The sequence below is a fragment of the Ursus maritimus genome, unplaced genomic scaffold (assembly GCF_017311325.1).
Source record: "Ursus maritimus isolate PB19 unplaced genomic scaffold, ASM1731132v1 scaffold_17, whole genome shotgun sequence".
NCBI lineage: Eukaryota > Metazoa > Chordata > Mammalia > Carnivora > Ursidae > Ursus > Ursus maritimus.
In genome coordinates this window covers 52,641,403-52,653,752 of record NW_024424119.1, presented here as the reverse complement: position 1 = coordinate 52,653,752, position 12,350 = coordinate 52,641,403, and the positions used below count along the sequence as shown (strand labels likewise).

Sequence of the window (12,350 nt, the reverse complement as noted above, 5' to 3'; positions counted from 1 at the left end):
GGGGGGGGGGGACCCCAGGAGTCGAGGCCCTGGCGTCCAGTGCCTTCAGCCCCGTTTGCTGTGTGACCTTGGACAGCTGCCTTGCCTCTCTCTCTCTCCATTTTCTTCAGGGTCCCATTTTTAGCGCTGATATCCTACCGCCTCCTGAGTCAGAATCCCTAAGGAGAGGTGTGGTCTGGTTTTCACTGATCTCTGTCTCTGCTGGGGAGTCCACACAGGGTTTGGGAGCCGAGCGCTCAAGTACCTGACAATACAAAACCAGTCGCAATAATGACTGGCCTTTCTCAGTTGCCTGCTGTGTGCTGGACACTGTGACTAGCAGTAATCATCACACCGACCCTGTGAGGTCAGCATTGTTAGCCCCGTTGAAGAGATGGGGCAACCAAGACTCAGAGAGGTAAAGTCCCTTGTCCAAAGCCACACAGCAAGGGAGGGGAGGAGCCAGGGTATTGCTCCACCCCCCACCACCCCCACCTCCGGAGTTGCAGCTGTGTAGAGAAGCCAAACCTTACTCCCCGGGGCTTCTGTTTGTCTTGGGTAGCCGTGAGACTCAGCTTATGGTTTGGGGGTTCACCCTATAATCCTCTAAGCCCTAAATGTTTTCCAGGAGGCCAGGGAGATAATCATTGGTCTGGAATACGGACTCCACCTTCCAGGGGGAAGCTGTCTCCCGGTCCCTGCCTGCCTCCCTCTCCTCCCTCACAAATCCTCCTGAGTCTCTCAGGATCTGAATACACCCTTACTGGGACAGGGCCCACTTGCGGGCCTGGGAAACAGAACCTGGGAAAAAGTGAAAGAGCTTGAGTGTGGGGGACGTGAAAGGAAGGGAATGAGGCAGCTCTGGGCTTGTAGCTGCTTCCAGCCTAACGGAGGAAGCCAGCAGAGCTCAAGAAAGCTGGAAAAGTCATCAGCTGAGGTCCATGGGACCTGTCATTGGATCTTGGAGTAAGGGCTCAGGGAAGACTGCCTGGAGGAGGTAGCACTTGAGCTCAGGCTTAAAGGTCAACAGGAATTCCAGAGGCAGAAAATAGGCCCCAGAGAACGTGTGGTTCCAACTCATTCACCAGTGGGGAAACAGAGGCCCAGAGGGGCTTCCACACCCTTTCCTGACGGACAAGGTGGTGTCTTGTGTGTGGGTGGTGTGGAAATGTCGTGGGCGTCCTGGGGAGGATGCCCTCTTAGGGGAACTGGACTAAGGCTGGGCTCTGTGGCCATATAGACCTGGGTTCCTGCCCAAACACTGCACTTCTCAGCTGTGTGACTTTGGGGACATCCCTGCATGACTGTCCTGTCCTCCTGTTCCTTCACTCTGCCCCAGCCGAGTGGCTTTCTTTGGCTTTTCAACACACCGTGGTCATTCCCGCTTCAGAACCTCTGGTCTTGCTGTTCCTCCTGCCCTGAGTACTTTCCTGTGTGGTTTTTTTTCATCCTCCAGGTCTCAGCTCCAAGAGCCCCCGACCTTTCCCCGATGATCTTTCTAGAGTAGCCCCCACTCCTGTCCCTCTTGATCCCTTGCCCCTATTGTATTATCTTTGTAGCATGTTTTACTCACCACCTGGCATTAGTTTGTCTTTTACTTGTTCACCGTCTGTGTCTCTGACTGTGAGCCTCTTAAAGGCAGGAGTGGGGTCCCTTTCATTCATTGCTCTGTCCCTGGTATTTGACCATTGGCCAGCTTGCTTTAATATTTGTTGACTATCGAGTGAACAGCCTTCAGTTTCCCTGTGTTTAAAATGGGCAAAATCGGGGCACCTCGGTGGCTCGCTCAGTTTGGTGTTTGACTCTTGATTCATCACAGGTCATGATCTCAAGCCCAACACCAGCCTCCGTGCTTGGCGTGGAGTCTGCTTAAGATTCTTTCTCTCACTCTGCCCACCCCCCTCCCCCCGTCATGCGCTCTCTAAATAAATAAAGTAAAATGAGCAAATTAATTCCTGCCTCCTAGAGGCCTGGATGTACAGAGCATAGGGCCTGGCACTGCGTGGACGTGACAGCCAGTGTTGACTTTCCTTGCTCCCTCCCAGACGCTGCCCTCCCGGTGCCACCAGTGTGTGATTGTCACCAGCTCCAGCCACCTGCTGGGAACCAAGCTGGGCCCCGAGATCGAGAGAGCCGAGTGCACGATCCGCATGAACGACGCGCCCACCACGGGCTACTCCGCCGACGTAGGCAACAAGACCACCTTCCGTGTGGTAGCCCATTCCAGCGTATTCCGTGTGCTGCGGAGGCCCCAGGAGTTCGTCAACCGGACGCCCGAAACCGTGTTCATCTTTTGGGGGCCCCCGAACAAGATGCAGAAGCCCCAGGGCAGCCTTGTGCGTGTCATCCAGCGGGCAGGCCTGGTGTTCCCCAACATGGAGGCCTACGCCGTCTCTCCCAGGCGCATGCGCCAGTTTGACGACCTCTTCCGGGGTGAGACGGGCAAGGACAGGTACCAGCCTCCTGCCTGCCCCCTCTGGCCAGCCCTGTGATCTGCCTCAGCTTTCTCTGCCCAGAGGGCCAGTTGTTCCCAGCATGCACTGCTCTGAGGGGGTGGTCACTTCCTGCCATCCTCTGGTCAGTTTTCCACGGGAATTTACTTCATGTCCAGCCCCAAGCAGGAGTCACTTCCAACATGCTCTGCACTGTCTCGTCTCCCCAGGAGGGCTTCCTCCCAGCATGCGTTGCTCTGAGGGAACAGGTTCCCTAGCATGCTCTGCCCTAAGGCGGCACACGCCTAGCATCTTCCTAGGAGAGCTCCCCAGAGCTCATGTCAGGTATTCACTGTACCCAGCACGTCTTGCTTTAGGCACATAGTTGCTCCCAGAATGCTCTATCCTAAGGATACATCTTTCCCAGCATAGCCTTTTCTGGCTGATCTCCCCAAAAAAGCTAGGCCAGTGCTATCCAATAGAAATATAATGCAAGCCGTATATGTAATTCAAATTTTTATAGTAGCCAAATTAAAAAAGTAAAAAGAAATAGGTGAAATTCATAATATATTTTATTTAACCCAATACGTCCAACATAGAGACCCTATACTTTATTTGATTTATCTCTAAATATTTAAGATTTGAGAGAGCTATTGTAAATTGTATTTAAAATTTTAGGGGGTTCCCAATTATTCATTGCTAGTATGCAGAAATACAATTGATTTTTGTGTGTTGACCTTATATCCTATAATGCTGCTAAGCTTACTGGTTCTGAGAGATTTTTCTAGGGTCACTGGAATTTTCTATACACGTAATCATGCTGTAAGGACATGTGATTCAGAACAGTTTTATTTCTTCCTTTCCAATCTGTATGCATCTTATTTCTTTTTCTTGCCTTATTGCACTGGCCAGGACTTTTGATACAAGGTCAAATTGCATGGGGAGCGTTGAGAATAGACATCCTTGCTTTGGTCCCACCCTTGGTAGGAAAGCATTTGGTCTTTCATCATTGAATACGATGTTAGCTGTTGAGTTCTTAGCTGTCCTTTGTCAGGTTGAAGAAGTTCTCTTCTCTGATTTGCTAAGAGTTTTCATCATTATTAGATATTGAATTTTATCAAGTGTTTTTCTGCATCAGTTTATATGATCATGTGGTTTTTCTTAAGGTTATTACTATGGTAGATGATACCACCATATATATTTTTGAATATTGATTGATTTTTGAACAGTGAATCAGACTTGAATTTCTGCAATAAACCTCACTTGGTTGTGGTGTATTATTTTTATATATTGCTGGATATGACATACTAATATTTTGTTGAGATTTTTGTGTCTGTGTTCATGAGAGATACGGATCTGTAGTTTTGTTTTCGTACTGTCTTTGCCTGGTTTTGGTACTATGGGTAATGCTAGCCTCAGAAAATGTGTAGAATTATTTTTTCTTTAAATGTTTGGTAGAATTTGCCAGTGAAACTATCTGGGCCTGGAGAGTTCTTTTTCAAAGGTTTTGAACAATGAATTCAATTTCTTAATAGTTACACATACTCAGATTAATCTGTTTCATCTTGGCTGAGTTTTGGTAGTTTCTAATTTTCAGGGAATTGGCCAATTTCATCGAAGTTGGGAAATTAATGTATGTAATTGTGGTTTGCTTATTGCCCTTCTCACATCTACAGGGTCTGTGACGATATCCTCTATTTTATTCTCAATATTGGTAACTGGTGTCTTTTCTTTTCCTTGTCAGTCTTGTGAGAGGTTTTTCTTTTTAAGCTTCCCGAAGAACCACTTTCAATCAAATATATCCAAACTATTTTCAGTTCGTTATACAGTCAGAAACTACCAGTGGCATTTTCTGTGTTCGTTCTTTCACACTAAAACACCCCATGCATATTTTACACTGATAGCATGTTTCAGCCACATGTCCTGTGCCCACATGTGCCCACATGTGGCTCCTGGCTGCTCTAGTGGGCAGCTCAGCTCTAGGCCCTTGGCTCCTTTCCATACCTTGCTCTGAACCTGTGGTCACAGCATGACCTTCTCTGATGAGTCTCCCATTAGGCGTTTGCTCCTAGCGTGGGCACAGCGGCTTCTAGCAAGCTCCGTCAAGCAAGACCATGAGTCTAGTAAGTTCATGGTCACTTGCAACCTGCCCTATGATGACTAATCTCCCCGGGAGTTGATTACCAGCATGAGCTGTTCCTTCAAAGGAGCTCTCTCCACACCCCTCATCTCTGCCCAGACAAGCCCTCTGCCAGGATGTTCGTGCTTCCACGCTGGGGCTGGACTAGGGGGTCGCTGAAGTGGGGGAAGTCCCCGATGGGGGGAGGCGGGAGGAGTTCTGGGAAACTCCAAGTGGGTTGACCATTCCTACCCATCCACATGGCCCCTCATCATACCCCCTTCTCTGCCCCCAGGGAAAAGTCCCATTCGTGGTTGAGCACCGGCTGGTTCACCATGGTGATTGCGGTGGAATTGTGTGACCACGTGCACGTCTACGGCATGGTGCCCCCTGACTACTGCAGGTGAGCCCCCCTGGAATAACGCCCAGTCACTGGCTGCAGGATGGAACCCCAGAAACTTTGGCTGAGGGGTGCCTTTGAGGGCCTCCATTTTATGGTATTCAAACTGCTCTGTGGAGATCTAGGCTTCGTGGGGCTAGCTACCTCCGGGGCCTTCCCCCAGCGTTCAGAGTTCATATATTAATAACTATCGTTAATATTACTATATGAAAAGCCCGCTAGGTGCCAGCTCTTCTTCGCCGAGTGCTGACCGTGTTCCCAGCCTGGCTATATTTGTTAGGTCATTTACTCCTCACAGGGACCCTAAGGGACAGTTGCCGTATTCTTTCTGTTCCATAGATGAGAGACTGAGGAAAACATTTTGTGAGTGGCCTAAGGTCCCACAACAGTAAGCACTGGGGCTGGGCTCCAGAGCTCTTACTTCTTACCACTACCCTACACTACCACCCTCTTAAGGTAAAGGAAAGCTTCGGTCATATTTTAAAAAAACCAACAAAGTTGGGTGGTCATAAATCTAGTCCACCCTACATCCATTTCACAGATGGGGAAATCGAGGCCCCGGGAGGGGCAGGGATTTCCCCCACGGAAACCCGCTAGCAGGTCAGGAGCTGGAAAGCGCAAGGGCCCGGCTGGTGCGTCCCCTGCCCTGACAGCTCCCATCCGCTCTGCCCCAGCCAGCGGCCCCGCCTCCAGCGCATGCCCTACCACTACTATGAGCCCAAGGGGCCAGACGAGTGTGTCACCTACATCCAGAATGAGCACAGCCGCAAGGGCAACCACCACCGCTTCATCACCGAGAAGAGGGTCTTCTCCTCCTGGGCCCAGCTGTATGGAATCACCTTCTCCCACCCCTCCTGGACCTAGGCCACCCTGCCTGTGGACCTCTCACGGGGGATGCGGGAGAGGCTGCTCGCCTCCCAGCCACTCAACCAAGGGCCATCTCCTGGCCAATCAAGGCTGGCCGGAGTGTCTTCAGGCCAATCAGGGCCTTGTATCCTCCAGCCAGTGAGGGCCTGGGGGTGTCTCTTGACCAATCAGGGATTTGAGCTATGTGGTTAATCAGGGGTGTTGGAGGTATTTCTTGTCCAGTCAGGGTCTAAGCATAGTCAATCAGGGTATTTCTGAAGTTATCTGAGGCAAAGGACATGTGCTTTCCCATGAGGCCTTGGTTCAGAGCCCCAGGATGGACCCCCCATCATTCCCTCTTGGCTGGGACAATGGGGTCCTGTTCTGCAGAGCTGGGAACTCTGTGCTGCTCCCTCACTTCCCAGAGCCAGAAAGAGAGGTTGCATGTGAGTGGGAGCTGTGTCTGGAGGCCAGGCCAGGGGATTTGCGGGATTGTGGGGGGGATCCTAGAGGTGGGAGCCAGCATCCGAGTCTTGACTGCCCTGAGTGGCTTTGGACAAAACCCTTGTCCCCTCTCTGGTCACCCTCCTGCCTGTGTCAGGTTCTAACGTGGAGTCTGAGGCCCCCTCCCACTTTCCCCACTGACCTCCTTGGGTCTGTCTTCCCTAAGACTGGACCCCTCCAGCCACCACCCCTTGCTGGGGGGCTCAGCTCCCTGGGGGTTTGGAGTCCCCTTCCTCACCTCCTCCTGGAAACTTAGGGTATTTTTGTGTAAACTCCCACAGGGTTTGGTGGAGAATCTAATAGGAAAGGGACAAATCTTCTGCTGTTTTCTTCGTAGTCCCTCCACTCAGCTGCCATTAGTTTGGCTCTTAAAGAGCCAGGCTCCCTTTTCTGCCATCCAGCAGTGAGGCTTTCCACCTGTTGGAGTAGCCTTTGGGGCTGAGAAAGGGGGAATCCCAGCCAAAATGGGGTTTCACGCAGCCCCTTTGTCTGCAGCTGCTGGAGTCATCCAAGGGTCTGGGAAGGCTCTTGGGGGCAGAAGCTGCATCGCCTGGGTTCTGCCCCTTCACTCTACATCAGGCACTTTATTGCTGGACCTCAGTGGGGGGGACTTGCCCTTGCTCTTCCAGAGCCCAGAAGGGAAGACTAGAGGGCTTCCTGGAGGAGGCCGTGGAGCTGGAGGGGTCAGGTTCAGGAGGAAGAGGCCAGCAGCAAGCCTTTGCACATTGGGGTGGGGGCTGGGAGCCGGCGACTCCCCCCAGACTTGGTTTTGTATGATTTGTACAGGAATAAATGCACCTAAGCTCTGGTTCCGTGTCCTCTGTCTCTTGGATCAAGCCTGGCTCTCTCTGGCCCTGCTGTGGGCTTCCTCAAGACAGTGCCCACACCCTCCAGCCTGGGAGCTCACACACAGGACGGCCAGCTGTTTCAGCCGGCCAGTGAGTCACACATTTTGCAGCTTGGGTGGAGTCCTGGCCGCCCCAGAGGTGTGTGGGGTTCCCGGAACCAAGCCCACCTGGCTTTTCCAGTCCCTCCTCCCCCTTCCCATGTGACCTCAGGCAAGTCACTTCACCTCTCAGAGCTCTGGTTCCCTCCTGGGTGAAATAGGTCCAGACACTGCTCTCCAGGTTCTAGGGAGTTCTAGGAAGGGGAGGGGCCCTGTGGCAGTTCTGTCCCAAGCAGGCCCTGGAGGGTGCTAAGGACTGCGGGACCATGACACGGGGCACTTTGTAGAGGTGACATTCTTCTGAGGCCTGAAGGAGAAGGAGGAGGCCTGTAGAAGTTTGGGGGAAGTGCTTCAGGCAGGGAGAGGGGGGAGGGCGGGCAATGATAGCTGTCACAGAAAGCAGCTCCAGGGCACTGGAGGGAGGAAGCCAGAGGAGCACAACGAAGTGGAGACCGAGGGGGGTGGGGGGGGGCGGCTCAGAGTTTGGCTCTAGGGCCTGGGGGCGCTGAGGGCAGGGAGTGGAAATTTCCTGCAGGGCCCAGCGGGAAGGAGGCGGCAGGGCTGTAGCCCTGGGAGGAGCCTGGCGAGTCCTGGACTCCACGGGCTGCTGTCACCCTCTAGGCAAAAGGGTTTGTTTACTCCAGGTTGGCAGGAGGAAGGGGTCCTGACCCTGGCAGATTACAACCTGTTTAGGCAGATAAGATACCCTTGGGAGCAGAGGCCTGACAAAGGGCGCTGTGTGAGACGAGGGAGGGCTGCAGGGACCAGGGGGAAGAGCTTTCTCCAGCACAGGGCCACCTGGGAGGGTGGGCCACAGAGCTGGGAGGTGAGAGGGACACCCTGCCTTTGTCCCTTGCTCACCTACACACGCAATAGGCAGCCACGTGCCATGTGCCGTGTTAGTCCCATGCAAAGGCTTCTGGGAATCTGGGTCCAGGCAGAGATTCTCTCCCAGAATACTGTGGCCCTTTCGTCTGCTCATCGGTGGGCATGAAGGGAGGTGCGTGGGAGGGCATTAAGAGGGGAGTTGGTGGGGCACCTGGGGGGCTCAATCCATTAACTGTCTGCCTTCGGCTCAGGGTCCTGGGATCAAACCCCTCATGGGGCTCCCTGCTCAGTGGGGAGCCTGCTTCTTCCTCTCTGCCTGCTGCTCCCCCTGCTTGTGCTCTCTCTCTCTCCGTTAAATAAATGAATAGAATCTTTAAAAAAAAGAAAAAGAGGGGGGTTGGTTGCTGGGGTGGACCCTGGGACAGTTCAATTTAGTATCAGAAGGTAGGACTTGAGAAGATGAGGGCAGGACGCATGGGGCCCTCAACCCCACAGACTCACTGCGTCAGATGGGACCCAGCAGAGACTGGTCCACTCACTGCCCAAACCGACTTCCTAAAACCACCTCACTATGGTCCTCTTCACTCTGAAACCTTCACTGGCTCCCCAGTGTGCCCAGGACCAAACCTACCTCTTCCTTTGGGGTTCAGAGCCCCCTATATCCCTGTGTATCCCTTTCCCAGTTACCCCTCTGAGGCCCCTCCTTGGGGCTGGGGGCATGTCCTACCAGCTGCAGACCTGACCTGTGCTTCCCGAAAGCAGCCACTCCAGCTGTTTCCTGCAATGCTCAGCTCAGCGCCCACCCGGGGCAGCTGGACTGCGTGGTTCCAGCTGTGAGCCTCCGTGTGAGGCCGCCGCAGAGTCAGCCTCCCCCAAGCTGGCTTGTCTTCAAGCCTTGAGATTCATTCTTTAACCAAAATATTTTTTAAATATTAAAAAAACTGGTTTCATTTTATATGTTTACAGGTTTGTTTTTTTTTAAAGATTTATTTATTTGAGAGAGCACAAGCAGGGAGAGGGAGAAGCAGGCTCCCCGCTGAGCTGGGAGCCCCCCACAGGGCTCGATCCCAGGACCCCGAGCCAAAGGCAGACGCTTAACCAACTGAGCCACCCAGGCGCCCCAGGTATTTTTTTTTTTCCTTTCACGTTATAAAATAACATAAGCCACACAAATGATACAAGTTAGAGGGTATCACCTGGTCCTGTTCCCTGTTAACAGTTTGATATAATCTTCCAGATTTTTCCTCTATGCAATGTTTTTCCTTTCCCCTTCTCCCTTCTCTCCTTTCCTTCTTCCTCCCCCTCTTCCTCCCTGCCTCCCTTTTTCTTTTTTTAGGTTATAGCTGGGGAAAAAAAATCCTGACACTTTAATATCCCAGCATCGGTGGAAAATCCACAGGTCATACACAAACAAAATTAAAAAGGTACCCAAATACAGAAATGTGAAAGTTCAAAGAACTTTCCAACTTGCTCAAGTAGAATTATAAGAAAGCGAAATCGTGTTTTTCACAGAGACTTCAATATGGCTGAGACAAGGATGCAGACTAGAACAGGTACTTAAAAGTGGTTTTTTTCCAGTTTTTAAGATTTTAAAATGTCTTTTTATTGTGGCAAAAACCACATAAAATTTACTACTTGCCCATTTTTAAGGGTACAGTTTGGGAGTGTTAAGTACGCTTACCTTGTTGTAAAACATCTCCAGAACTTTCTCATCTCATGTGTCTGAAAGTCGAAATCTATTAAACAGCAACTCTGAGTTTCCCCTTCCCCACCCAGCCCCTGGTTGCCCTTCTGCTTTCTGTTTCTATGAATTTGAGCACTCTAGATACTTCCTATCGCTAGTATCATACACTCTTTGTCTTTTTGTGACTGGCTTATTTCACTGAACATCGTGTCCTCAAGGTACATCTGTGTTAAAATTGTTTTATGTATAAAGTCATAGGTGTTTGTTTTATTTTTAGAAAGCCAGCCAGCCAGCCTTTAAGTAAGAAGTGAAAGTCCCACCTCCTTGAGGGGCTCATGTACACCCGCCCCCCTGCCCCCTCTGATCTGCTTCATTTCACCGACTTAAAGATACCATCGATGTGATTAGAAGACACCACGAGTTCAGAGACGTTAAAAAAAAGCAACAAAAACCCCGTAGGAATAGATTTTACACACACACGCCCCTGCATGTTTAGAATTATTTTCACTGGGCTCTTTGCCTGTTTCCCTTGCTTGGGCAGCCAGCCACACAGACCTCTGGCTTCCTTTGTCGTGTGGACGCGAACTGCAGAGCCCACCCCACACAGCCCGGCTACGCCACCATCCCCCCCATCCGGCCAGCCCCACTGGCGCTGGAGAACCATCCCATACCCATTTCGTGCCCCGATGTGGGGTTCCTGAAGGTAGAGGGCACATTTAACATTTCAGTTGGCACCATCAGTTTGCTTTTCCCAAAGGTGGCGCCAGTGCCCTCAGCCACCTACAGCTTTTGAGAGGCCTTTCCAGACACTTCAGCTTCAAACTTCTAAGGCAGAACCTCTAACCCAGCACCCACCCCTCCCACAGATGGGGAAACGAAGGTCCCAAGAAACGGGGGCCCTTGTCTCAGGTCACAGGTGGCAGAGCTAGGACTAGACCCAGGCCTTATCGTCCTGGCTGTTTTTGCTTACCCCCCACCTGCGGTAGTCTCACTTTCCTGGTACTCGCGCTGTCTTGCTCAAACACCTTCCATGGCTCCCTAGTGCCTACAAGACAAACTCGAAGTGCAACTCACCGCTCTCTGGGGCCGCCACCTTCAAGGTCGTGATGTGGTCTAGCTGTCAGCTGCATGAGTTCTGACACTATGGTCCTGGTCTCTGCCCCGTGGCATTATTGAGCACGTCCTGCTATATGCCTGTCTCCACGAAGGAACTCCTCCCTTCTACCTATTTTAATGGAAGATGAAACAAAAGCATTTATGTGGGGTCTGAGAACTATAATTTGGGGAGCACAAATTCAGGGAGCAACCCCGATTGTGTCCCCTTGTGGAGTAAAAGCCAGGGGTCTTCATTAGCAAATTGTGGAAGTATTAGGAAGACCACACACATTGTTTCCAAACATTATGATCGGAAGAATGACATTTTACAGTGCGTCAGGTTTCTAGTTCGTTATGACAGTTACCAGGAAAATATCTGATTTTTATCAAGAATGAGGGTGCAGGGGCGCCTGGGTGGCTCAGTCGGTTAAGCATCTGCCTTCGGCTCAGGTCATGATCCCAGGGTCCTGGGATCAAGCCCCATGGTGGGCTCCCTGCTTGGTGGGGGCCTGCTTCTCCCTCTCCCTTTCCCCCTGCTTACGCTTGCTCTCTGTCAAATAAATAAAATCTTTAGGGGGAAAAAAAGAATGGGGGTGCAGCAGCTCTGTGTTCCGTCATATGCCTTTGTCCAGTTCAATAGTTCAGAATCCCTGTGTCAAAAAGTGGATGAAGTTTTTGTTCCAAAACAATTCTTTACGTTCAGAGGTACTACACGGGTCCGTGCTGGGGACGTCTTTTTTACAGGTGTGACCCTCACTTTCCTCCGGGTTTAAGGACTCACAGACCCGGTATGAGCCCAGCACTCTGCCCAGTGCCTGGTCCAGTGAGCGCTCATTCATGGGAACTGTTCTTTTTTTCCGGATTGTCGCGCCCCCCCCCCCCCCCACCTAGGTACCCACATCCCATTCAGCATTCTGACCAGCCCGCAGCCTTACTCACCTCCTGGGGGCCGCCTGGCAGTTCAATGGAGACAGAGCTGATGTTGTATAATCTTCTAGGCAACCACTAGCAGGGAAATAGGTCCCTGGAGGGTCTTCGGGGTCCTGAGAGAGTTTCAGTCCCAGAGGAGTTCTTGGGCCCCTTCTAACAGGAGAGGGGGCGTTGAGGGGGGGTGTGTCTCGGCCCAGGGGCCTCTGGGCAGGATCTGAGGAGGGGTGGAGGGACTGGTCTGTCAAAGCCCCCAGAATCCATGCATCGGTTGCCTCCCGAGCTGGGCCTGGCCTCTCTCTGCCAACAATTTGCCATGGGATTTTGTGCAAAGAGCCTCTTCTCTCTGGGTCTGTTTCCCCACCTGTCATACGGGGAAACCCGGCCCCGTTCCCCTGCGGTGAAGTGGATACACGGAAGATCAGGCAGGGACGGAGAAAACCCTGCGGGCGCAGCCACCTGGGAGTGCACGATGGGGGGCGGCGGCCTTGCTCTGGCTTCCCATCGGGGCTCACCCGGGTCCAGGCCCCCCTCCCTCCCGGTCGGCTCTCCCTCCCTCCTTCCTTCCCTCCCTGCCCTCGCGGAGCGCC

General features: G+C 52.1%; 1 protein-coding gene across 5 annotated transcripts in view; it reads left to right on the top strand.

Moving 5' to 3' along the window:
* Window positions 1–7,088, top strand: part of ST6GALNAC6 (ST6 N-acetylgalactosaminide alpha-2,6-sialyltransferase 6) — a 12,270-nt gene extending 5,182 nt beyond the window's left edge. For 4 of the 5 annotated variants that reach the window (XM_040631949.1, XM_040631948.1, XM_040631951.1 and 1 more), the window contains exons 4-6: window positions 2,025–2,431; window positions 4,826–4,933; window positions 5,609–7,088. In XM_040631949.1, the coding sequence (XP_040487883.1) occupies window positions 2,025–2,431; window positions 4,826–4,933; window positions 5,609–5,939 (846 nt within the window). In that variant the 3' untranslated portion in view covers window positions 5,940–7,088. Of the gene's footprint in view, window positions 1–2,024; window positions 2,432–4,825; window positions 4,934–5,604 lie in introns of all 5 variants that reach the window. The other variant, XM_040631952.1, reaches the window with a different exon arrangement.
* The last annotated feature ends 5,262 nt before the right edge of the window (window positions 7,089–12,350 follow it).